This window comes from Sphaeramia orbicularis, chromosome 10, assembly GCF_902148855.1.
Source record: "Sphaeramia orbicularis chromosome 10, fSphaOr1.1, whole genome shotgun sequence".
NCBI classification, from domain to species: domain Eukaryota; kingdom Metazoa; phylum Chordata; class Actinopteri; order Kurtiformes; family Apogonidae; genus Sphaeramia; species Sphaeramia orbicularis.
Window position 1 is genome coordinate 52,328,223 of NC_043966.1, and position 27,962 is coordinate 52,356,184.

The following is a 27,962-nucleotide window of genomic DNA, read 5'->3' on the forward strand; positions in this document are numbered from 1 at the left end:
TCAGTGGATACACAGAGATACTGAGAATGACAAACAGTACCCGTTTGTCAGTAATTGTAATTTTGCTTAAGTGCACACTGGGAGTTGTAGTTCTTTCATTTTCCTATAGCTTACAGAGAACATTAACCTCCTCAGACCCAGGAAATGTCAGCAAAGTACCAGCTTTTTTTTGTTTTTTATTCAATAAGTGCCTATATTGGAAACATCATGATGCAACAGTTTTTTCAGATGCAGTTTTTTTAAATTTTTATGGAATGTCCTTTGTGGTGGACAGTTTCCTTTTCTTTTTTTTGTATAAAGTTGTGAAACTCTTGTCCACAAATGTGGACAGAAGACCCATAGCTGGGTCTGAGGAGGTTAATGCTACATAAGAAAACAATTCTTTTCTGTGGTGATACAAAAGCACAGACAGCTGATGGGACTTGAAACAATGAGAACAAAACATTTACACCAAATCAACTTCATCATGTTTAATACAATTTATTTTCAGCAATTACATGGCATCTTATTTACAAAAAACAAGTTGTTGCATAACAAGGAGGCCTGTTTAATTTTATTTTTTTCAAAATTGTCTTATTTCCCAAAATAGAGCTTTACTAGTTAATTACTACAGAATACACAAAGCAGATTTTAACATACTTGCTGCAATTAAGAACTTTATACAAGGGATAAAGATGAGAGCCTGAGCTCAGTCCACAGGGAGCATTTACAAAGCAGTGGTTCATTTCATAAAAAAAAAAAAGTTAAACAGGAAAGAAAATACTACCGTCACTACTGCTACAAATCTGAAATCAAGTTCAGCTGGAGTTCAGCACTGAACCCCAGTACAACCAGTACAGCCAGTACAGCCAGTACGTGGGCAGACACGAAGGGCAAAGGAAAATCTGCTAGTACAATTTCACCAAATTCAGTCGAATCAATCCAAAACAGATACATACATGAAAAACGTTGGAGTGGTAACAGAAAAAAAACAGTAAGACAAAACTTAAACAAGACATTAAAAGAATCGTTCAACACACTGAGAAAAGAACCAGTGGCATTTTCCAGACGGGTCAGGTGACTTTTCTTTTTGTCTATTATACAAACACAGAGGAAAAGCTGGAAATCAAACCTTTATCACCAGGGCAAACCTGAAAGCAAGCAGTAAATGTTTATTCATCTTTTATTTACAACACAGACTCTAGTAGTTAATGTCAGTTGTTAGTCGTCGGACCACAGGCGGTGGTGTAGGTGACAGTTGAAAACATGCAGTGTTTCAGTGCTCCCTCTAAGCCTTAAAGAGTGAAATGAGAGCACAACGCTCAGCGACAGAACGACAGACCGGCTCACTTCACGGCCTCCCACCTCTACTTCTGCACCTAGAACATCTGTGGAGCTCTTCTCGTCTTCATACAAAAACAGAACAGAAACCCGCTGACGGTGCTGTGTGTAGCCCTGCAGGGTTCAGGGTCTGTGGATGTGCTGCCGTTTAACTGATGAGCACAACTGGACACAGCCGTGAGGTGCAGGACTGGGCCACAAACCCATCTGACGACAGAAATGCACGTCGTCGGTTCCAATCCCTTATTGTTGTATTACCGTCTAATATTTACATCTAAGCAACACCCTCCGCTATGGTGACCACCACAAAACAGTTACATAACAAACACAATAGTTGTCGTTTTCTGGTAATTACACACGATCATTAAATTTCTTCGATTAAACCTCTAAATATTGCACATGGGACATTCAGTTATGCTCCTGCATGTTGGTGTATGAGCACCGTCTCATCAGTTTTTACCAAAGTCATTCAGTGAATTTGTCATTTCTCTCTTCCTGCCACTTTCTCCTTTTTTGTCATCCTCTAAACTACTCCTCTGTCACCTTAGGAGCTTTCCGAATGGCGAAGATACTTCATTAAGAACACTTAGCTTTACAAAGAAAATGTCTATACTCACCATTTTTTTTTAGTACGCTGTCACTAGAAGCAACCTGTATGACTATGACTTCTTGCTTCTTCAACAGTTTAAATAGTAAAGAAATGATGATTTGATAGTTGTGAATGAACTGCAGAGGGGCTGCTGAGAGTAGGGGTGTTCGAAAATATTAGTTCTGCAATATATCGCGATATTTCATTTCACAATACTGTATCGATATTAAAAAGTACTGTATCGATATTTTTAGGTAGTTATTTAAATGCAGACATGGCAGAGGTTTTTATGTTTTTTGTTTTTCTTCACTGTTTATGTCTTATTTATTATTATTTAACAGTTTCATTAAATAATGGTTATATGAAGCATCCTAAAAGCACTGTTTACTGTCTGAGAGGCAGATGGGAGTTCCTTTGCTGGGATTGCACAAAAATAATGTTATGATGTTAGTTCTTAACTAATAGAATATGGATATTTGAGCAGGATCATAAACTATAATGTCTATAAAACAGAATTTAACTTTTAACACAGGATGATCCAAAAAATCTAAATCTAAAAATCTAATGTTATATCAATATAACATTAGATCCAGTTCTGATCAAATAAAAATGTGTTTAGTGTTTGTGCATATTTCTGGTGTAATTCAATTCTTCCAGGAAATAATCATTTTCAAAAAAGAAACAAACAAAAAAATTGCCTTTTTAACAGTATCATGATATATTGTGATATATCGTATCGTGATCCTAGTATTGTGATTTGTATCGTATCGCCAGCTTCTTGCCGATACCCAGCCCTACTGGAGAGTGGCCTAACTCCATGGTCTGGTGCCTGATCTGTCCTTCTGCAGCTGAAGGCTGTTATTAGTAGCAGCGGACATAAGCGGTCACATGTAGAAGCAGCTTTATGCTCTTTACACTGAGCTCAAGTATCTGACATTAGAGGTGGATGTGAATGCACATCTGAAGCTTCTAGGCTGTAATGCATTAGCACCATCTAAACGCAAACAAAAACAGAAGTCAGTACTATCAAAGTATTCGCAGTATTTCAGCAGGGCTACCGGAGCTCGACTAGCAGAGCTAACTAGACAAGAGCAGCTATATGTTTGGACACCAGCACCACTACTTTAAATGTATCTCAAGCTATGCTAGAAGCTACTGGCATCAGACGTCCATCTTAAAAAATGCGTTACTACGAGCCACGACTCAAAGCTAAAACATGCAGTTGTGTGGTTGGGTGAATGGGTTAGTGCGGTCTGGATGCTCTATGGCAGCGGCTTGGCGGTGAGAGAGCAGGCGTAGAGGGAGCACTGATTGGTTCACTGGTGTCACATCAGTATGTCCAGGTCGTCTCCGTGGTCGTCCTCCTCCGTCACCCGCAGCGACAGCACCTCCTCGTTCAGAAACAGTCCGCTCAGACGCTCCTTGCGGGCCTGCCGTTGCTCTTTGAGCTGTCGCTTCCGAAGGGCTTTCTGCTGAAGTTTACGCTGTTTTGAACGTTTCTGAAAGGACACGATGGAAACAGGATAAAACACGTCATTTACAAACAGAAGAGCAGGTTTTATTTGGATGTGTTCTGTACAGAGTTCTTACTTTGGAGTCTCGTATGCGTTCTGCAGCACTGGAGAGGTTTCCATCACTGTGAGCTCTGCTTATGTTGGCAACACTGCTTCCACTGCAGGCTGAAGCAGTAGCCCCTGAAACACAAACAAACACTGGGATGAACAAGAAGGACTCCAAACAACTCAAACTGCTCATTATTTTACTTCAATATTTCACCCTTAATTTAAGTTTGGATCTGTGCATAGTCATCTCAAACAATGCTCATGACACTCCAACAGTCAAACTAAATACTACAGTGCAGTTATTAACCCTTTAGGGGCCAGAGTTTTTGGGGTTTTTTTTAACTCAAATTTTAATATCAAGCTTTCAAAAAGCTTTGTGTTTCATTCCTCTATGTGGCTTGTCACAGTATTGTGGCTTTGGTGCTTAAAGGGTTAAGATAACCCCATATTATACTGGCTTTGTCCATTTGCACTGAACCAAAAACAGGTTCCCACATAATTTCCAAGATAAAACATAATACAAATGCCACGATTCTGGCAAACGTAGATGTTTTTACCTGGCCAATTTGGTACCTACAGTTGAGGAATAGTCCCATCTCCACATTAAATATCTCGGTAAGTTGATAGGACCAATATCTTCAGAACTATTAGTCATTTTGGAATACAACTGCCTTACAATCACAAAAGCAATATACCACACTGCATGACAAGAAGCCAAGTTAAAAACAGGAACACTGCATTTACTAGTACAGTCCCCACATATCAGTATTGGGGCTGCTTATGGGGGTGGGGGGTGGGGGCTTAAACAAACATCCTGCCCCCTCAAATGACAGTTTGTAAAGTTTCAGGAGGTAGGGAAAGAGTAAATGAGCTTCACAACAGTGGGAGAAGTAGAGGAATTAATAGCGCATGTTAAGTTTCACTTTCACTTTGCAAAGGGAAAGAGAAGACATACGGTTGTATGGTCTGCACGTACTCATGGGGGGGGGGGGGGGGGGTTACAACCCCCGCCTTACGACGCATTATTCACCCCCCACCCTGTGGTTCACAATTTCACTCTGCTGGCGCGCCTGCAAATTATTACTATATTAATTGTCGTTGACCTTTTAAAGAATTGCTTACCAAACAATTTTTATGTCAGTACTTATATAATATAGACTAACATCTTTTCCCAAAAGTCAGCCCTCCCCAGCATAAAAACAAACACATCTAGAACCAGTGGTTTGCCATGGGTTACACACTAGTAACTACATAAATATTCAAGCCTCATTTGAGCATTACATCACTTTTACTTTCAAGACACAAATAACGGTGTAAGAAAATATTGGTTCTGCAATATATCGCAATATTTCATTTCACAATACTGTATCGATATTAAAAAGTACTGTAACAATATTTTTAGGTATTTATTCAAATGCAGATACTGAGGAGGTTCATTTTTGTTTTTTTATTTTTCTTTATTGTTTATATCTTATTTATTATTATTTAACACTCTTATTAAATAAAGTTAGCTCCTTTGTTGGGATTGAACTCAAATACTGTTCTGACGTTAGTTCTGGACTAATAGAATATGAACATTTGAACAGGATCTTAAACTGTAATGTCTGTAAAACAGAATTTCAGTTTGAACACAAGAACATTTTGTGACATAACAGACTCTGTTCTGATCAAATAAAAATGTGTTTAGTATTTGTGCAAATTTCTGGTGTAAATCAATTCTTCCAGGAAATAATCATTTTCAAAAAAGAAACAAACAAAAAATTGCCTTTTTAACAGTATCATGACATATTGTGATCGTATCATGAGCCCAGTATCGTATCGCCAGATTCTTGCCAATACACAGCCCTAGACACAAATGATCAGTGATTTGCTCTTATGCTCAAAGGACCTCCTGGCCCTCACTGTTCTGCCCATCCACTCATTTTCCACACTCCTTTCTTTGTTAACTGCTCACTGCTTCTTCAGACACTTTAAAATCCCACAGGTGGTGGGTTACACACATAACATCCTATTAAAACATTACATCCCTCTCATAAAATTCAGCTGTCATATCACATCTGCTACCACCTTAAGAGCAGACCAACATGACAACAGTTGCCCCTACTGTTACAGTCAAAAAACCACTAGTTCAATACGTAGTGCAGCAGCTTACCAGCCACAGAGTTGGATGCTGTGGAGCTGGTGGAGGAGCTGGCTGAGCTGACCATGCTGGCGTTGCTGCTGCTGGCTCCACTGACTCCTCCAGTGCTGGCGCTGCTGTGACTGCTCCTCTTCCAGCCCTCTCTGGTGCTGCTGGCCCTCTGCCTCGGGCTGTGCTCTCTGATGTAGTTTCTCACCTGATAGCAGTACACAGCACAAACAATGAAGCACTGCTGTAAACGACCATTCTGGCATACGGGCTTCATCTGTCAGAGGAGTATTCCTGTATGTGATGTGGTGTTGCACAGTCACTGCTCACCTGCTTGAGTTTCTCATCAGTGAGACAGTTGAGTTCTATGATGAACTCGCTGTCAGTGGGGGAGATCTGAGCACAGGGGTCGATGATCTTAATGATGTCCAGTTGTTCTCTGAGGCCCATCTCTGTGCTGACCTTCCGACTCAGGTACTCAATGTATTCCACCTATAAACACACAGCATTCAGAGTCATCGGGTCGACAGTTACATTCTGTGAAAACTATAAAGTAGTAGCATGTCTGAGTAAGACTTTCACGTTATTCAGCTGCACCATCAAAACTATTATCTGCCTGAGAAACATGAGCTTCAAACATTTATAGTACACCCATACACTGCAAAGTGTAATCCTGAGTGGAAAATACCTAGCAGACTTGGACTTGGGAAGTTACAGAAACAAGCGAAAAAGTAAGTGGAGCTTACCAATACCCCCACCCGGTTACACAACACTTTGCTCCTCCTGCTCACTGATACCCTGCCTACCCCAGAATTAATTTTGAGACTTAACTTTCAATCTTTTCAAATATGAAAAAAAAAAAAAAAAAAAACTGAAAGGCACATGTAAAGAACATGTGCGTGAACTCTAAAAAGTATCAGTTGAATGCTGTCCAAGAAATCGGTTGAACAAATTTGCTAAGTTGAAATTTTCAAGAATTTTGTAAAAAACCAAAAACATTTTTTAATTTAGCCATCAAATTGTGCACTGCACCCCACTTAGTGATAAACAACATGTATGCTGAATTAGAAAACAGTTAAGTGAATAGTGTCCACGAAATGGGTTGGAAAAAATTTCGGACGGATGGAATTCCGGGTGTAGCCTATATATTATACCCCCCCTGCCCCAGAGGAGGGGCTATAATAAGAAGAAACATTGAATAGCAGTAGATAAAATTAATAAAAGTAAGGCAACCCAGAAAGACACTTCAGACCAGCCTCCATTCAAACTCAGTGAATAAACAAATACCAACCCCGAACAAACAATGCCGTATTCACAGCTCTGAGTGAGTGGGAAGGGAATAAATGTGCCTTTAAATAATGTAATAATACCAACTGAAATCCACCATTGACTATACTGTAATACTTGCGAACCCTATGCTGTAGTATGACAGAACACAGTTTGTTTACTTGCTCGTCGTTGGTCATGGCACTCCATGGCAGCTCGTCCAGGTTGCGGTGGGGGTGGGGCTTGGGCTTCCTCTTGGAAAACAGACAGGGTGAACTTGGCACACTTGGAATGATGTCAGAAAGGACATCACTGCCACTGGCTATGTCACTGCCTGGCAACTGGAGGAACAATAATCACACAGATGAGAAACCAGAGAACCACAGGGCTCGTATCTTAAGTACTAATGTTTAATTGAAATGTTTGCATAACAAATATCTAAGAACCAACCTGCCACTCAAACTCGCTGTCAGACCAGTCCCAGTAGGTGCTGATGGAAGAGGAAACATCACTGCAAACACTACCCTCTGGAAACAAGTCCAGCGATGTCAGCTCCTGATCATCCAAAAGGGAGTAACAGTCATCCTGATCTCCGACAGACACGGAGGAGAAGAGCTCCTCACTGCACTCTGAACTGGCAACACTGGTCCCACAGGAAGTCAGGTTCCACCTGGATGGAACAAAGGGTGGACAGATACATTAATTTATGACAAATTTAGACCATGCTGCTGCACATATCAAATCAACAGCTATAGTACTTGATCAGTTCATTTATTCATCACTTTGAAATTTAAATAATGCATTAAATCACCAGACTCAGTGCAGTCTACAGATTCAGTTCAAGGTTCAAGGTACTTTATTATCTCTTAGGGGCAAATTATTGTACAGCCAGCAGAACACACATCAAAAAAGAAAAGACAGACACAATAAAAAAACACAAATCACACACTATTCAGGAACCTGATAGCAGCAAGAATCAGAGTTGTTATGCCTACAGGCCCTGCAACGTGGTGGGGCATATCTGCGACCAGATGAAAGCTGCAACCATAGAGGGTGGCTGGGGTCATTCGGGACCCACTAGTCCTTATTCAGAGTTCTGACCTAATGCAGGTGTGTAAGGTCATTAAAGGTCACTCCTGAGATTCTGCTGCACACCTTCACAATACCCTGCAGTCTGATTTTATTTTTGATGTTAAGTAGACTTCAAACAAATCCTTTCAGAGCTTCATACGCTTCTGCATAAATGTTTGTAATTCTGTCACACATCCACAGCAGGACATTCAGCCCCTCTTCAACACCACTGCCGCCTGTTTCCAACTTTGTTGAAATTTTTCTCAATGATGTGGTGGGTAGAGTTAAACACTATGGAAGTGTATTATGTCAATTAACTTAATTAACCCTAACCCTATTATGCTATATCAGGAAAATAACAATTGGTCAGTATCTCCTAATAATGTGAAAAGTTTCACATTATAACATGACAATCTTTATGTTACAATGTGATCATTTTCAGGTTAATATGACATTAGAACTTTAGAACATATTAACTTATCTTATGATAACATGATAGCATATCGAATCTTAACATGATTAACACACATAAAGCATGAAACTCATATTTAAGGAAATGGTTTGTTTAGAACAGAGAAATAGAGGACTGAAGATCATTTATGCAGTTTGTTTCAGTTCTGTTTGATACACAGTGAGACTTTGCTGTTAATGAACTCCAAGGATAATACTGGATATGATGCATGGGGCAGCACAGAAGGAAGAATGAAATGTAATTATGAGATGTAGCAACAGAATCTGGAAATATCATCCATGGGCTATATCCACAAAGCCTCCCAATCCTCCAGCTGATCAATGACAAACACACAAACCTGATCAGATTCCCTCTTCCTTCTGTTCATTTGCATCATCTGCACCAGAGGTTGTGCTACACATTTTTATTGTCCGTCAAAATGACGGACAGGATCGTAAACATTCCGTCATGACACATTTTTATCCATCATTGAAAAATGCTGGATCGGATATCGGTAAAGAAGTGCCGATCCAAAGTGCTTATTTTATTCATCACATCACTTTGCTGATCTGTGTCGCACACTTTGTGATGCCACTGTTAATGCGACGGGCGAGTTATTCATTGTGGTAGAGATCTTTGATTGGGGGAAATTAAAGTTAACAGTAATTTAGCATGGAAGCAGCTAACAGCAAAGGGTCAACGGTGTGGCAATACTTTACACTTGTCATGCCAACAGCTTCCACTGCCATTTGCAGTATCTGTAAAGCATGTGTTTAGAGAAGCAACGGCAGCATTGCAAAGTACAACACAACTAACCTTATTAAGCATTTACAGAAGCATCACCTCAAAGAGTACAGCGAGTAAAGCAAAACTAAGGCTAACAAGCAGTTAATTTTACTGAGTGTCAATAGGCTTAGGTTTCCTGGTCTTGCATGTGCTCTAAAGTTTCTAAGGAACACCTAAAATGTATAACATTTACATTTTTCAGATATATAACATACCAAAACAATCATTACTTTAGATGTGTAAACACATCTTTTTTTTTTTTTTTTACCTTTCTTCATACCAATACCCCTACACAAAGTAGACCTACTGTCACCTGTTGTGGCTCTTCAGTCATGGTTCACGGCACGGCCCAGAAACAGAGGCCAGCCGGTGCCAGTGTCCTGTCGAGCCAGAACACTGGAGCTGCACCCTGCACCCAGCCCCGTTTGAGCCCAAGGGCACGGCGCACAGCTCGGGCTCCACGTCTGGCCCCAGCCAGTCCTTGCACCCGAACAGTGACCCAAGAACCACAATATGGACCAAACCATGGATAACCTGTACCGTTGCATCCCTATTGTTCGCCACTCTTAATGGTTATACGCAACATACAGCCGACAGGTGATCATAGGTCTACTACCATACTTGGTACTCTGTCTCTAGGCACTAAGTTCCTTATATTTTTCTCCCTGGTTGGTTCAAACAGAGGGGATCCTGTAGAAAGACTTCTCATCATGTCCTGCTCTGTCTGAGCAGTCTATTACTGCACAAAAGTTAACCATGACTAAAATTATTAAGTACAATTACCTGTCTAACAAGCCTGGGACTTCTCTTTCTAACTTGTGGGTTGCCTTCCAATATGGCCATCTAAACATAAATCATGTGATCCGTGACGTCATGTGGCTTTGGTCAATACCTGCTTTACTTCTGGTTAACTGAGATGATAAATGTGTTTTACACTAACACACACACACACACACACACACACACACGCACACACAGTTTACATTTTCTCATTTGATGTTCTTAAGTACAGGCATTATATTTCCTGACCAGTTGGGTGCCTCAATTAAAAGACACATTTTCATTGTTCTTTCTTTTTGTCTTGATTGTTTTAGATACAAAGACTGGTACATGTAACAGTGATACAAGTTAAGAACTCAATCAATACTAGTGCTGATACATTAGCTTTAGTATCTATTATCTATGGATATCTATGGATTTACTAAACTACATTTTACCACTCAGTACAGTACAAAACCAATAGTTCTTTCAACTCCTCTGAACTGTAAGCACTTAAGTTGTTTCTCTAACCTTAACCCTATAAAAACGATACATTACGCAATATGGTTAAACTTCAATTATCTAGGTCAACTCTTATGTTTTGTTAATGCACTCTTGCATATTTCCACTCAAAGCAGTTTCATAGTAAAAGAAATAAGCCCATTTACCAGAACGTTTAATTGTTAAATTGCTATTGCTGAATAAATGTATGGTCATGCGTGCATACTGTACAGAAGGTATACAATCAGGACTAAGCCCTACACTAGTGAGATAAAGGCATTTAGTAGACAGACCATTAAATGGTAGAAAAATACACACACACACACACATATATATATATGCAGATATGTAGTCACACATCCAGTTCACCTGTTACTGTGGAAACGGTGCAGAGGATCTGTCCTGTGACAAGAGGACAGCTGACATCCAAAATCGCTGACATCCAGGGTCCCCACATCACTGAGATTGGCTCTCTGTGAGAGGAGAGGGAAAGGCTCCTCTGGGGCCAAAAACTTCTCATAAAGAGATTCTGACATGGCTAAGTGTATCTGAAACGAATGCAAGGAAAGAGAAAATTACACGTACCCTTGATATAAACTGCACTAATGCTGTACTTACTGTATTTGACATCGAGGTTACTAAAGCTACCCTAACCCTAAAGTTACATTATTTACTTCATTAACTAAATTACCAATGCTGCTGAATAAAATGTACATTTACAAAGCTGAACGAGTATTTGACTGAAATGACGTCAAAGAGAAACTCTGGTCAGTGTGTATCTATAGTTTTAATGGTCTAATGACGTTAAAAGGGATTTTTTTTTAGCTAGGTTAACGCTAGCTTAGTTGCCGATGCCAGATGTCCAAGTTAAGCACCCCCTGAACTGCTATTTTATTAAACAAATAACATTAAAACAAGCCCGTAAACCTATCGGTATAAAACATATATCTAGATTTAACATCAAATAAACAACACTTAGTTGGGTATATATTACAATAAGTTACTTGAGCATCTAGCACATCGAATAGGAAGCCTGTGAGTGGAACACAACACCAGCTAACATTACTAGCTGGTTGCTAATGCTCCAAACGTTTACGTAACATTTACCAAGCGACAAAGCCATAATGTACTGCTTCTCTAGCCTCAGAAACGTCTCCGAACTGATTATTAACACGACACAGTTGAAATTTAAAGCCTACTTGCACGTAAAAACCAACCTTTAGTCGTCTAAAGAACGGTCTTTTCTGCCATCTCCATTTCCAAATCCTTTCTTTTCTATCGATGAGCTGAGCTGTCACCGCGAGACTCCCGGGAGCTACGTCACGTGACGTCACTGCGGAAGAAAAGCAGTGGTCACGTAAACAGGGCTAGCATACATAGCACTGTAGAGTTTATCTATCAGTTTTTATATGTACATTCACTTTTCAACGCATTATCAGTCATGTCTACGAGCCATACAAAAGATTCCAGCTTTTTGGGTGGCAGGATACCACCAGAAATTGAATCATTATCCAAAAACCTGAAGGACGTGGACCAGGAGACATTCAGGAAAATACTGAAAGGTAACGTTAGCCTTTAATCCAGTGGTTTCCAACCTTTTTTGGCTCCTAACCCCATTTTAGCGTCACACATTTCTGGCGACCCCAGACATTCAGACATTTTTTTTTTTTTTTTTGCTAAAATTAATTTGTTTTAGATCATGCAATAGTTTGCTATACTGTGTAGCAAATAAACGTTCATTTTGGATGACATTTAGTCTATATAATGTCTATTATTGTGGACAGAGGCAGTAAATCCAGGTGTAGATTACTGCACAAAGGGAGAATTTTATTTTCCTTCGTCAGGATCTGTCCAGTCAGTCCAGCTGTGATTTACAAGGAGGACAATTAATACTGAACAAACAAGAACTCAAACTATGGATTATGAAAGAGCTGCAGCATCTGAAACTGACCACAGTGAACATTTGACAGATAAACAGAACCACAGTGCTGCAGTTTCACAACCACAGTTTGTCATGTCTGTTGTGTTCTGTGATTGTCCCTCTCAACTCACCATATATATATATATATATTTTAGCAAGTTTTTTATTTTTATTTTTATCTATCACTAGAAATTTCAGGCGACCCCATTTGAATTCCAGGTGACCGCACGTAGGGTCCTGACCCCAAGGTTGAAAAACCCTGCTTTAATACTAACCTCCGAAAGTACCATCTTATCTTTTTTTTTTTTTTATCGCTATATGTATCATGTATCGTTATAGACATAACAACATGTCCATTAGTTATTTACATGAAAGAAAAAAACAAGAACCAGACGTTTATCTTTTAGGAAACCCATCTCATCATAAGGATTCAGTTTTTTGGGCATAACAAATGTCTTTAAGTGTTGGAGTGACTGTGTGTTCAGAGTATCTGTGTGATTCATATTGTAATCAGACCTGAGCCCCTGTGATTCTCAACAGGGGGTGAATAATAAATGCCCTGACATCTGAATGGTTGTCTCTCCAGCTGTGGTCAGTGCCCTGGAGGGGAAGGACTGCAGAGAGGTGATGAAGTCAATAGCAGAGAGCAGCGTCATCTCTCAGGAGAGGCTGAGTCACATTGTGGCTGGAATGTACCGAGTTCTGTCTGATGCCATCCGCATCCCCACATCATCACTTAAACAGGAAGTAAGAGATGATGACACAAAGCTAATGTCTAACATTTTAACATAAATAAATATTTAGGTCATGGACCTGAATATGAAGACTTATACCGAGTTCATGAAGGAGCGCAGTGTTTATTTACCTATACAACAGATATTATAGATACTACATAAAACAATAGATATGAGACGAAACCAAAACAATATTGTTCAGACATGCATTAAAATCAACAGGAAAAGTAATACTAATATCATATGTTGATCCTTCTTGGGGAATATTTCAGCAAAACTGTTTTTTCAGTGGTGCTCCAAGGCTATATTTATTAAGATCTTAGGCATACATTTTTTTTTTTAAATTTTTTATGTTGTGCCAAAAACATTCTAGATGTGATAGAACTGTATTGTTTCTAATTTCTTTCTTTTTTTTTTTTTTTTAAGCAACCATTGTTTCATTCACAACACTAGTTGTTTATGTTTTTCAATATGATTTCACCATCATCTCTTTATAAAAATCTATGGTATAAATGATCCTGAGTTTCTTGGATGTTACATAGAAATTAGGCCATTTTATTGAAAATGAATCCATTAATGAGTCTCACAGTACACGTACTGATGATGAAATTTAGACAAACTGAAACCAAAAGTGTATTTGGAGTAGAGTTTTTAGGATTTTGTGAGGTCACTTGAAGTTGATAGATGTGTTTGTATGAGTTTTACCCCAAAAAATCCAGAGCATGATTAGGGAAAAGTAATGACCTCTGGGTGAGTTGACTTAACCTCCTAAGACTCTGCAATGGGTTTTCTGTCCACATTTGTGGACAAGAGTTTCACAACTTTATACAAAAAAAAGAAAAGAAAACTCTCCACCACAAAGGACATTCCATAAAAAATTTAAAAACTGCATCTGAAAAAACTGTTGCATCATGATGTTTCCAATATAGGCACTTATTTAATAAAAAACAAAAAAAGCTGGTACTTTGCTGACATTTCCTGGGTCTCAGGAGGTTAAGGACATTTCATAAAGTCTGCTATGAAAAAGGTGTGTTACAAAAAGGACATTGAGCCCAAATGCACACAAAACTTACAAAATAAAACAAATCTGTAGCACGTGGTAAGTAGAATGACCACTTATAGTAATTTATTTCTAAGCAGAGAATTAATCAAGCTGAAGAACTGAAAACAATTGTGACTGTTGTGTATATTTAGGGCAGCAAACACTGACTTGTTCCTCTTCTTTAACATACTATATTTTGGCTTTTTGTTTTCTTTTTGTGTTTTCATTTGTAGGCTTTTAAAGAAGATCTCAGAGACCTGAGGTGAGACATTTTTAATACCATCACTTTTTGATATCACCTTTTTTTTTTTTTACACAGTATTGAATTTGGTCTTTTTCATTTTTTCATAACAGAATACCCGAAGAATTTATCACAGATTTCTCCAGCGTGGTCTTTGGAAATCGGTATGTTTCATTTGCTCTTATTGATGACTTTCAGAGTAGTTATAGATGTATACAGCTGTTATAGATGATGCAATTCACATGATCATTACTTTACATAACACCTCTGTTGGTATTTGCAGCCGAGCAGCTCTGGAGGCACTGACCTTGCAGAATGATCCACACCTGCCCACTTTAGCTGAGCTTAAATGGAGAGTGGATGTGGCCATTTCTACAAGGTAATAAAGAATAGGACTTTAAAATAAGATTTTAACAACCTTAATCAGTTGCAGTGATCATTTCGATTGTTTATTAAGATTATTAGAACGAGTCAGTGGTAAATAGATTGAGCAAAAGAGCATGCCTTTTGTAATCATCTCACTCTTATTGCCGGTGTCTGTCTTTGTCTCTTCAGTTCCTTGTCCAGAGCCCTGCAGCCCTCAGTTCTAATGCAAATGAAACTATCAGATGGGACTTTTCATCAGTTTGAGGTACTGCTTTGACTTCAGGCTATTTATGAAATTAAAGGAACAGTGTGGTATCATAATAATAATAATAATGATGATGATGATGATGATGATGATGATAATAATAATAATAACAATAATAACAATAATAACAACTCAAGTATATTTAATCAGTACCTGCTGACATTCAATACAACTCTAACTGTTTATATAAAGTAGCTGCTGCCAGGCTGTAATAGAGCTGTAACAGATATGGTCTAAAGGACAATGCATGTGGAATGTAATGTAAATAGCTTAATCTGACAACAAAATACATTTATGGCTTTTGTTATTTTACACAGCAGAGGTAATAGAGAAAAACATAATCATGCTTGTAGTAAAAAGTGTGAAAAGATTTCAAAAACTTAAGCACACATATAGGGTATGAGTCACGAAGAAAAGATACAGTTAATTAAAATCAGGGTCAAAAATAGTTCTTGAGGTGTTTCTCAGCTGAACCTATTTGTCTAATTTGGTGGATCAGACAGTTTGGACTGGTTATAAAGTGTAGCAGGTTCTTGTTTTGCATCAGTAGGTGGAGTGTTTTTTGCTAGTTTGACAATGATCACATCCGTAGGATACAAGGTCTCTGAATGGCATGAGGAGTGAAATGATATGAAGGTCTCAACCCAACTAAATATTTATGGAGGGGCTTCTTACTAATTTCTTAAAGCAGGCTCTCGACCTCCATCTCCAACATCAAATCTGCAACAAGGTTCTGATAGTTGTGGATTTTTCATTATAGTTTAGTTTTATTTAGTTTTGACTGTTTTTTCTCTAATTCAGTTAGTTTTAATTCGTTTTTAGAGCAGGTTTGCTAGTTTTTATTAGTTTTTGTTATTTTCTAAATGCTTCGTTTTAGTTTAGTTTTAGGTTTTTTTTATATCTTTTCTTTTCTTCTCGGTCGTATTCAAATAAATCCCCGACAGGACTCTGCTGTTTTCTCCCAACTTTAGTCTCCATGTTTCCATGTAGAGTGGGGACGAAAAGCTGACTCTAAACGACAAGTGACAGACCGTTAAATATCATATGGTGCTAGCAGCTAAAATTGCTTGAGGGAAATAAATCGATTTCATATCAATCCAATGTTGACAAAGACGAAAACGACGGGAATTTTATCCATAATTTTTATCCGTTTTAGTTAGTTTTATAAGCACACAATACAGTTTCAGTTAGTCATTGTTTTTTCTTTAAATCATAGTTTTTATTTATTACAGTTAACGAAAATATTTTTACAATTCTAGTTTTCGTCATTTCGTTAGTTTTCATTAATGATAATAACCTTGATCTGCAACTAAGGAATTATCTCTTGGTGGAATGGTTTTATCATTCTAGTAGGATTTGCAGATTTTTCAGAAACAACGGAAGATGCATTGCTTGTAAAAAATCTGCATAACTCTAGTTGTTGGAACAGAGCGGGGGAAAAGGAAAATGAATAACTGGAAAAGCACTCGGAGAGCGCAGACCTCCGCCAAGGCAGATCAACCCCCCCCCCCAACCCTACATCCCTAATGAAAGTATGGGTGTACGATACATTTATGAAACATGATGGAGTTCTTATTTTCAGAAACAAAAACCATTACATTCAGGTTTTGCAAACTGTGGATGTTTAAATCCATCAGTAGTCAAACCCTCAGATGTCATATTTATGGGTCCTGTGTCCACATGGCCGCTGACACTTTTATGACACAGTGCAACGCACGTACACTGTTTGAGTAAATAGAGGGATTATCTACCTGTGTCTCAGGTGTTACACAGGACAATCAGGTGGAACAAAGTAACATTTGAAACATACAACCCAACATAAAACCTTTGGCAAGTGTTTATGATGAATAGGGCTGTGTATTGGCAAGAATCTAGCAATATGATACAAATCACAATACTAAGATCATGATGCGATATATCATGATATATCACAATACTGTTAAAAAGGCAATTTTTTGTTTCTTTTTTTAAAATGATTATTTCCTCGAAGAACTGAATTACACCAGAAATCTGCACAAATACTAAACACATTTTTATTTGATCACAACAGGATCTAATGTTATATCACAAAATGTTCCTGTTTTCAAACTGAAATTATGTTTTACAGACATTACAGTTTAAGATCCTGTTCAAATGTTCCCATTCCTTTTGTTCAGAACTCACATTATAACATATTCTTTTTCTTTTTGTGTGTATCATTATTTTATGCTTCCTTGAATTTTCATTTCTATATTATGTTGCGCAATGAAGTGAGTTAGTAGCAATCAGGAAGCTTGTATCATTTCCATATTTGAAATAAATCAATTAAAAAAAAAAAAAAACATTATTTTTGTGCAATCCCAACAAAGGAACTAACATTATTTAATAAAAGAGTGTTTATTCATTATAATAATGATAATAGTAATAATAATAAGATTTTGCTTCTAGCCTATTCCTTTTTTGATTTTTATGTTTATTACAATTAATGTACTGAGAACAATGACTGATGTAAAACCAAAAAAATAAATTTATTCATTCATTCATTCAATAATAATAATCGCTAAGTCGCTTTGGAAAAAAGCGTCTGCCAAATGCATAAACATAAACATAATAATAATAATAATTAATAAAATATGAACAATAAACAAAACTGAACCTCCACAGTATCTGCATTTGAAGAAATACCCACAAATATCGATACAGTACTTTTTAATATCGATACAGTATTGTGAAATAAAATATTGCGATATATTGCAGAACCGATATTTTCTTACACACCTAATGATGAACATACAAAAAAATCCATAAAATCTGAGACAGCAGAAAAAGAACTCCAGGACGGTTGTGCCTCTGGGAAAATTAGACAGTCCTTACTTTTACTGCACTGTTTTCTGTCCATCTTCAAGCAAACCCAAAATAAGTGTATTAGTTCTTTCATTAGGTTTTTAGTCCTGTCTGTCTTATCATGAGAAAACTGTATTTTAGTTCACAAAAAATGAGTGCCATGGGTGCATTACCTCAAATTCTAACCTAGTAATGGAGTATAATCTAAGTCTAATCCAAATGTTTTCCAGTCACAAATATGTGTGTGCTACTTGAGGACAGTTCAGGTTGTTTCTAAACTGTGTTTGGATGTAAGTCCTGTTAACGTGGACAGCAGCAGGAGGGAGACTTGTAATACTGTGGTGGTTGCACCTAGTTCAGCACTTACATAATCAGATTACAGTGTAATGAGAAGATTAGCACTAACAACATCCGATGTAAAGATTCTATTGATGGATTCACCTTATCTGGACCTGATACGTGTTTTCCAGGTTGTGTCTGGGCATGACTGAAGGATAGCAGCTGCTGTTTCCATTCATTGGCATTAGAGCTGAAACGTTTAATGGTGCTTGAAGCGAATGCAAAAATTCACAATTCGATTAATCGACTTGAATTGATTGAAGGGAAATATCCTATTGCAGTTTTCCTGAACTGAAGCTTCTTTGTGCATCACAATAAGCGTCCGTGTGAAACACAACAGTGGAACCAATGTTTAACAGCAGAGAAATGAAGGAAACAAAGGTTTGATTCAGGAGAACTGTGGTTGAAGGATTTTTTTTTTTTGATCACTTTGAGTCTGTGACAAACTGCAGTGGGATGAATAAGAGTGAATGGTTGGGTGTGAATGAATATTTTATACAGATGGGGTTATAAATATGCTTTTTTTTTTTTTTTTTTTTTTTTTTTACTGTTTTTTATTGTTTTAGTTTTTATTAATGTCTGTTTTTTTAATGATAACATCAGCCTGCCCAGGGACTACAGGTGGAAATTAGCACTAGTGCTAGAACCTGGCACTCTACATCTCTCCTTTTTAAGGTTAACGTATAATGTACATTATCCCTGTCTAAATAAATAAATCAAATGAAAAATCAAATGAAAATTAATCATTTCACCTCTAACTGTCATTGTGACTCTCCCTCTAGCAGATATCAGCCCTGAATAAAATATCACACATGAATGCTATGATTTAGGAGGAGTTAGTTGTACACCCTTGTTGCCTGTGATACACTCTCAGTGAATTATTGTTGTCATTTTCCTCTCCAGCTTCCCGTGTCGAAATTTCAGGAGCTCCGATACAATGTGGCTCTGATTCTCAAAGAGATGAACGATCTGGAGAAGAGGAGCATTCTCAAGATTCAAGACTGATATGTAGGACTGTTTTTTAGAATTAAGATGCCCTTTGTACCTTGTGGGATTTGTACATTTACAACAAATGACTACTGTTAATGTAATGTTTATGTTTGATGGGTTGGCATCCAACATGAAGTACTTCGCTGTTGACAATGTAAAATGAGAAGAACTCCTAAATGTGTGAAAGTAAGAGGACGACAGAAGAAGGGCGCATAAGTCTCAGATTTTTTTTCACGTTAACTGATGCTCTAATGCACAGGTCTCAGACATGAGGCTGTTGGGATGACTTTGCAAAGTGCAGAAGATATTAACAGTCAAGGGCATTGAACTCAAAAATAACAGCATAATAACCTAGAAATAATGACTCCAAATGTTCTTGGTTTAATGTGAAAAAAATAATATGATGTTATGCCTGTAAATAATGCCAACTCCAATTTTTTCTCTTTGATTTACTGCAAAGAACATTAAACTCTGATGTCCTTTAATAATAAAACATCAATAACCTGAACAAATATGAACAACCTGAAATTCTAAAGAAAAATAAGTGTAATTTGAACAATATTCTGCCTGTTTTTGTGTCTTAGTAGATCTGATCTGTAATGCACATGTACAAATCATAAGTTGAGGCAGAATATTGATCAAATTTTTCTTATTATTTCTTCCTATTTTTCTGCAGAAATTTCAGTTTTTTTCAGGTTATTCACATCTTTTTTGTTTGGATAGTTTGTAAAATGTAAATGATTTCATACTTTAATGTTATATTTTGCATATAAAAAATTTGGAGTTGTCATTATTTATAGGTTATTATTTTACTGGTCCGGCCCACTGGAGCTCAAATCAGGCTGAATGTGACCCCTGAAAGAAAGTGAGTTTGAGACCCCTGCTCTAATGCGTTCTTGAATGGGAAATGACCATATTTGGACAACATAGGGGGGCGTGAGAGGGGTGAAACTTGTCATGCTAAACACAGACTGCACTCTTGACACTTATTAAACACTGCACCAAAGTAATTTCAGCTCTTTCCTAAATGTTACAGTTGTGTCTGGTAACTGTATAAAGTATAACAGTGGAAAGTGGAAATGCTCTGATTAACACACCCTCACCGAATTAGCAGGCTAGCTAACAGACCATATAATCCACTATGAATGAATGCTAAAATGAGTTTATGAAATGCATTCATTCATTCATTCATTTTCTGAACCCACTTTATCCTCACTAGGGTCACGGCGGTCTCTTGGAGCCTATCCCAGCTACATAGGGGTGAAGGCGGGGTACACCCTGGACAAGTCTCCAGTTCATCTCAGGGCTGAACATATAGAGACAAACACTCTCACATTCACACCTATGGGTGATTTAGATTAACCAATTAACCTATCAGTGCATGTGTTTAGATGGTGGGAGGAAGCCGGAGTACCAGAGAGAACCCACGCAGACACAAGGAGAACATGCAAACTCCACACAGAAAGGTCCCACCCCCATGGACTGGTGTTGGAATCGAACCCAGGACCTTCTGTCTGTGAGGCACATGTGCTAACCACTGCACCACTGTGTCGCCTTATGAAATGCATTTATGCTTAAATGCTTGGTACTGAAATGAAATACAACATTTATGAGATACAATGGTGGTTTTAATGTTCAGTAACTCCATAACTACACAACTGTCATGTAGGAAATAATATTCATAGGTTCATTCAGATGTGTTCACTATCTTGCATCATAGCATTGTTCATGCGGTTCTCTCGATTACTGGGAGTTAAGGCCTTAATTGTGTTTGTGAGATTATGAAATTGACTGAAATGTAATCATTCCATCCTTCAGTCTGAGGTAACGCCAAATTTGAAGAAAATCCCTCAAGGCGATCATTCCTGAGATATTTTGTTTCTAATACCAGACAAAATGTGGTGCCAATAACACGGACCTTTCATCACCATAATCATTTCAGTATAGCTTTGCTTCCAAGTGAACATTTGTTAGTAATTTTCCTGCATTCTGTGAAACTGTTCTTGAGATTTTGAGTTTAAATTCAATGGGAGACAGACCAATGGACCAACACACTGTCGAGTAAAACTGCACTGTAGACACTTCTAAACATGTTTCATTCATTACATTGAAGTTCTGAAAGCCACATTCTTATAAATATGCATAGGTTCTGACCTTAATACAGTTTAAACAGCTGAGTTAAAAAAAAAAATAAAAAATTGGTACTTCTACAGTTGCAGTGAATATAAAAATTAGCTATACAAAAAAAAAAGGATATCAGGCTCCAAACATGTTTATTCTGCTATTACATTGTTATTACATTGTTATTACAAGATGTATTTAATCTTAACATACAAATTTGTAAATGTTCCCACCATAACGTGAAATGCTTCATGTCATAACGTGAAGATGTATTGTTGCAGAGCTTCCTTCTTCATCATAACATGATACATTTGTATGTTGTAATGAGCTAAAAGTACCTTATTACATTATCTTATGATTTTAAAATTTACACATAATAACATGGTACTAATCTATGTTCCTTGCCTTGTATTGTACTCTTAAACTATATAGTCTCTACAATGTTTTATACGGTGTCCATATTAGCATTAATTAGTTCAATGGTTGCACTGAGATTGAACCGCTGCATATGTGGAAGTAAATCTGTCTCATCAGATTTTGAATTATAAAAGCCGTTGAATTTCTAGCACGGAATTTTTTTGCACTGAAATTAAGTATCTGAATTTTTTGTCTCTCAATTTAACTATGTTCATAAATTTAGAATAAAAAAAATTCAGAAGCAAAAAAAATTCAGATGCGAAAAATTCAGATGCAAAAAATTCCGATCACACATCTGGGACACCAAGGAAAAGCAATCGATTCTATCTCAAGTCGAATCGACAGCCAGCCAATCGAGTTACGTTAGGCTGGTCATGTGACACCGATGCAGGAAGACGGTCAGCACGGATGTGTGATCTGAATTTTTTGCTTCAGAATTTTTTGCATTTGAATTTTTTTTATTCTAAATTTATGAACATAGGTGAATTCTGAGACCAAAAATTCAGATACTTAATTTCAGTGCAAAAAAATTTCAGTGCTAGAAATTCACTGGCTTTTATAATTCAAAATCTGATGAGACAGATTTGCTTCCATATCCACAGCCTTTATTGTGCCAAAATACAATTGCAGTCAAGTGAGTTCTTATGGACTTCCTCACAAAATGTCATGATCAGTTATTGAAAATGAACCATATCTGATGATGTGTTTGTGATTTTGTAAGATTTTTTTTTTTTACACCCATGAATGAAAACTAATGATAAATGAAGATGACAAAACAGTGTTTTCCTTTCATTTACTCTTTTGAGCCATATTTCACTAACATTTACTTTTAATAGTCACATTTTGCTCTTCCTCCACACATTCCTCCAGGACTTAGCAATTTCAACTGTTTAGCTGCATTTATTTAGGTTTATAACTGTTGTCCAAGTCACTTTTACCTATTGCTCAGTGTGTTTAACATGTCTTTATTTTTAACAGATATCATTGACGAAGATAAGCTTAAGCTCTTTTGATGATTTGACCTCTATGACTTATAGCACAGGTGTCAAACATGCGGCCCGGGGGCCAAATCCGGCCCGTCAAAGGGTCCAATCCGGCCCTAGGGATGAATTTGTGAAATGCAAAAATTACACTGAAGATATTAACGATCATTAGTGTCAAAATTATTTTAATTCAGGTTCCACATACAGACACATACAGTCCAATTAGATTTCTAGTGGGTCAGAACCAGTAAAATATTATCATTATAACCTATAAATAATGACAACCCCAAATTCTCTCTTTGTGTTTTTTGGTGTAAAAAAGTAAAGTTACATGAAAATGTTTACATGACCAAACAAGTGTTCAGAGAACTGAAACCTCTGCCAAGCACCCCGAACAGTGTGCATGTGTGGATGAACTATTTCTGTTTAAATTCAACAGTTTCCAGGTTGTTCCATACAGCAGAAAAAGTTGAAGCTTGGTACCAGTCATGTGTCTGTCCAATTATATTCAATTCCAATCTATATTAGTTGAGTTCTAATTTTAAATGTGTGGTAAATGGGATTTTCAGTGTTAAATGTAAATGTCCACAGAGTCCACATTCCACAGTGGATGTGGACAGTTTAGTTCCAGATACAAGATATTGTTCTAAGCTACAGGTGGATCAAACTGGAGGATAATCAGAGTCATTTTGAATTTTTTATGAATTTTGGAAAATTGCTCAATGATGAGAGATAGGAAAATTGTAGATGTTGTGACCTTGAACTTTGGCCTACTTGGCCCAAAATGTAATGGGTTGGTCCCAGGGCCGAGGCCTATCTGTGGGGAAGATTTGGGAAAGATGGATAGAATAGTTTTCCCATAAAGTTGCTAACAAACAAACAAACACACAAACACACAAAACAAAGTGATCGCAGTACCTCCTGGCAGAGGGAACTATACTTTTACAAAAAACGTGAATAACCTGAACAAATATGAACAAACAGAAATGTCGTAAGAGAAGTTAATGCAGTTTGACCAATATTCTGTCTGTTACTAAATGTTTTTGTGATTGTAACGCACATGTGTAAATGATAAACTGATAAACTGAGGCAGAATATTGTTAAAATTGCACTTGTTTTTCTTAAGAATTCAAGTTGTTCAGGTTGTTCAGATTTTTAAGGAAACTATGTAGATGTAAACCTGATCAGAATATAATTTTACTTTTTTCACTGTTATTATTTTACTGGTCCGGCCACTGCAGATCAAATCTGGCTGAATGTGGAACTGAACTAAAATGAGTTTAACACCCCTGACTTATAGTTATTTCAACTGTTAAACCACACAATTAAACTACTTTGTCATACACTTTATTGTACCATTTCAGCTGTACATCCATATCCTTTGTTAAGCATTGTATTATTTACATTAGTTTAGCATTTTCACCCCTTTGAGCATTTATCATCTGGAATTCACACCATGACCTGTGAGTTCAGCTGTCTTGACCATTTACATGTGACTTTTAGCTGGTTCAGCTGTTTAACCATACGCAGTCCACTAAACCGTGGATCATTTCCATCATTCCAGTGTCGACTATTTGAAGCTCTTTAAACCTGCTGATGTGGTGAGTAGCCTCTCATTTCTGAGCCCTTGTGCCTCACTCAAAAAAAATTTACTTTGAGTTCATTAAAGAGAAAAATGTCATAGAAATTGTACAGAATATTATCTTCCACTTTATTGGAGATAAGTGTTTTCATAAACTTCACTCATTTATTGTAACTGTATTTATTCATTTGAATTAATACTTTGTTTTAAAATTTTTAAAACTTCATGTTTTAAATATAGAAGAAGTTTTTACATTTTCATTGTTTGGGATATGGTAATAATTTGCAACATTGGTTTTGCAGCATTTTCATGTTTTTTCACCAGGTCACTTTTAATGGAAAAACTACTACTCAAATTAACTACATTAATTAACAAAATAATTAGCATTTTAGTTCACTGCAATGTCTACATCAAAAATAATTCCATAAAAATCTTATATATTAATATTATTTTTCATTTTGACTTAGATAAATCTTTTAATAAACTTCAGTCTTGATCATAACTATCAAATACTTATAATTCTGGGGGAATTTGAATCCTTTACGTGCCATTTTAAAGGGATATAACACTGATTTCATAACGTCTATAAATAAAAATTTTTTTTTATATAATACATGCTATGTGGACTGTTTTTTTATATTTGTTAGTAATTGTTCATGTAATTCTTGTTAATAATAATGAGAAGAGGAAGAACAAAAGAACCCTGGACAAAACAAAAACAGGAAATTCTTTCTATACACCAAATGCCAAGCAGATTATTTAGGTTATTACAGCCTGGAATTTATCCCAGGTGCCAACACTGACTTTGATGTATTTTTATTTTTTGCTGCTTCAGTTTAAAAACAACAACATGAATGAACTGCCAGTTTTACAGTTGATTGTTTTACAGTCTATTGAACATGGCTTTCATTCAATTTGAAGCCTTCCATAACAAAATGCACAACTTTAATGGTCATAAGATCCAAAATGTGTGGGTTTTTTTTTTTTATAATAATAAAAAATAAATTTAAAAAAAAAAAAAAAAATTTAAAAATAAAAATGAAAAAACTAGAAGCACTCGGAGAGCGCAGACCTCCACCAAGGCTGATCAGTGCCCCCCCCCCCCCCCCCCGATCACCACCAAAATTTAATCATTTCTTCCTTATCCCATTTCCAACAAACCCTGAAAATTTCATCAAAATCTGTCCACAACTTTTTGAGTTATGTTGCACACTAACGGACAGACAAACAAACAGACAGACAAACAAACCCTGGCAAAAACTTAACCTCCTTGGCGGAGGTAATAAAAATGAAAAAATAATTTAAAAAACAAAAAATGGTTTTAACTGATTGATATTATTCTGAAAACACACCTTATTTTAGACTTATTATAGGAAATGAGGTTGAAATCTTAAAATTAGAGTAAAAAGACACACCTATGCCAAATTTGATCCCATTTGCAGTCACACATGACAACTGAGCCAAAAAATTACAAGTTAAAAAGAAAAAATGTCCTTCGTGCGGCACAAGGCTAAAACAACCATCAGTTTGATAGAAGGCGTAAAGACGACCAGGATTCATCACGATAAAATGGTGAGAGTGGTTTAGGGAGCACGAGACAGATCTGATCCAGACCTGAACCCCACTGAGAACCTTTGGGACATGATGGAGAAAACATTACACAGTGGTCTGACTCTGCCATCATTAAGACAAGAAGGTGAAAAAATGTATGAAAAATAAACAGAAATAAATGCTGTGACACTGACTGGTTCCAACAGGCACCGTGGCATAAATGGTGCTGCAGCAGATGTGTCCTGTCCAAATGTTGTGTGTGAAACTTTTTTTATTTTTGGCTTGGCAGTGTATGTACCCATGTTTGGGAAACGCTGAGGTCAGTTATAAATAGGGCTGTGTATCGGCAAGAATCTGGCGATATGTTACAAATCACAATACTAGGATCACGATACAATATATCACAATATATCATGATATTGTTAAAAGAGCAATTTTTTGTTTGTTTCTTTTTTTTAATTGATTATTTCCTTGAAGAATTTAATTCCACCAGAAATCTGCACAAATACTAAACACATTTTTATTTGATCACAACAGGATCTAATGTTCTATCACAAAATGTTCCTGTGTTCAAACTGAAATTCTGTTTTACAGACATTCCAGTTTCAGATCCTGTTCAAATGTTCATATTCTATTAGTTCACAACTAACATTAGAACAGCATTTTAGTTCAATCCCAACAAGGAACGAACATTATTTAATAAGAGTGTTAAATAATAATAAATAAAATATAAACAAAAAAGAAAAACAAAAATGAACCTCCACAATATCTGCATGTGAATAAATACCTGAAAATATTGATACAGTACTTTTTAATATCTATACAGTATTGAGAAATGAAATATCACGATATATTGCAGAACTGATATTTTCTTACAGCCCTACTTATAAAATACTTTTAGCTCTATAAAGGAGGAGGGTTAAACACTTGAAACAACATTTTGTCACAGACCCAAAGGGTAAGCCTCTCTTGAAATAACTGTTCACATGTTAAATACTGAAATGAAAGCTGTTGTTACAGTTCAGACGTACTGAGGATGAGGATGGAAAAGGAACTGAATGAATGTCTTCATCTGAGTAATGACCTTTGCATGTTCATGAATTTATTGGTCAAATCTATTGACAATATGTCCAGACTGTACAATCAAACTTTTACGGACAAACGTCTCTTCTCTTGTTTTGGGGGGGGGAGACTTATGCAAACTCCATTTCTCTGTAAATTGGCATCCGATTGTGTTTGAGTGCACATAAAAGCCCTTATTGTCCACACACCATCTGTTCTTTACACTGAAACCTCATTTCCTCTCACTCATCTGAACACAAACCGACCTGCCGCCACACTATAAGAAAACCTACTTAGGATATGAAGCATGGGCGTTTTTAGCCCATTTTTGGGGGTGCTGAATCACCCCTAAAATATTTTAAGCTTGCTGAAATTTTTCTTTTTTCTTGTTTATTTTATGTCCATTCTTAACATGCTAGAAAAATGTCAAAACCATGTACAGTACATGAATGAAACATAATATTTTAACAACAAAAATACAGCACCCCCCCGCCCATCTAGTCTGGAAAATGGTTTGATCCGCTCCACACTGAGAAGCTGCTGTTGAGTCTGTGCATGTGTTCAGATTAAAGACAAGGTGCTACTGATTTTATCTGACTGGATACCCATTTACCCCTAGTGTGTGTGTGAGTGTGTGTGTGTGTGTGTGTGTGTGTGTGTGTGGGGGGGGGGGGGCACAGACAGGAACATACTTTTTTTTTTTTTTCCTTAAAAAAAAAAAAAGAAAAAAAAAAAAGAGCCAGATTCAGGTAACAGATCAACTTGTGTAACCTCATTTTCCACAACAACCAAATACTCTATTACAATGATGTTGTCAGTTGGATAAATGTACCAGTTTATATTTCTTATTAGATATAAAACACATTGTTTGGTTATTTGTCTTTTAGTTAAAGCGCAAAGAGAGAGAGGGGAGCAGAGAGACACTTAATATATACACTGGTCTATAGTTTATAGAAATGATCTGCCTCAGAGATTAAATATGTTAAATGTTACATATTTTAATCAGATTAATTGGAAAACAAATGACCAAAGTGCTGGTTTGCTGATGTTTTGACGGTGTATGATTAAGTGTTATCACACATATATACTGGT

General features: G+C 36.8%; 2 protein-coding genes across 2 annotated transcripts; one reads left to right on the forward strand and one right to left on the reverse strand.

Moving 5' to 3' along the window:
• Window positions 1-455: 455 nt before the first annotated feature.
• fam199x (family with sequence similarity 199, X-linked) lies at window positions 456-11,766 on the reverse strand. The gene is made up of 9 exons (XM_030145545.1): window positions 11,651-11,766; window positions 10,803-10,981; window positions 7,316-7,535; window positions 7,048-7,206; window positions 5,930-6,091; window positions 5,624-5,807; window positions 3,500-3,603; window positions 2,708-3,408; window positions 456-2,060 (listed from the first exon to the last, which is right to left on the reverse strand). The coding sequence occupies exons 2-8, from the start codon at window positions 10,967-10,969 to the stop codon at window positions 3,235-3,237; spliced, it is 1,170 nt and encodes a 389-aa protein (XP_030001405.1). The 5' UTR covers window positions 10,970-10,981; window positions 11,651-11,766; the 3' UTR covers window positions 456-2,060; window positions 2,708-3,234.
• commd5 (COMM domain containing 5) lies at window positions 11,756-19,525 on the forward strand. The gene is made up of 7 exons (XM_030145546.1): window positions 11,756-11,995; window positions 12,941-13,101; window positions 14,364-14,392; window positions 14,485-14,535; window positions 14,655-14,750; window positions 14,927-15,002; window positions 19,068-19,525. Exons 1-7 carry the CDS (start codon window positions 11,875-11,877, stop codon window positions 19,167-19,169), a joined length of 636 nt encoding a protein of 211 aa, XP_030001406.1. The 5' UTR covers window positions 11,756-11,874; the 3' UTR covers window positions 19,170-19,525.
• The last annotated feature ends 8,437 nt before the right edge of the window (window positions 19,526-27,962 follow it).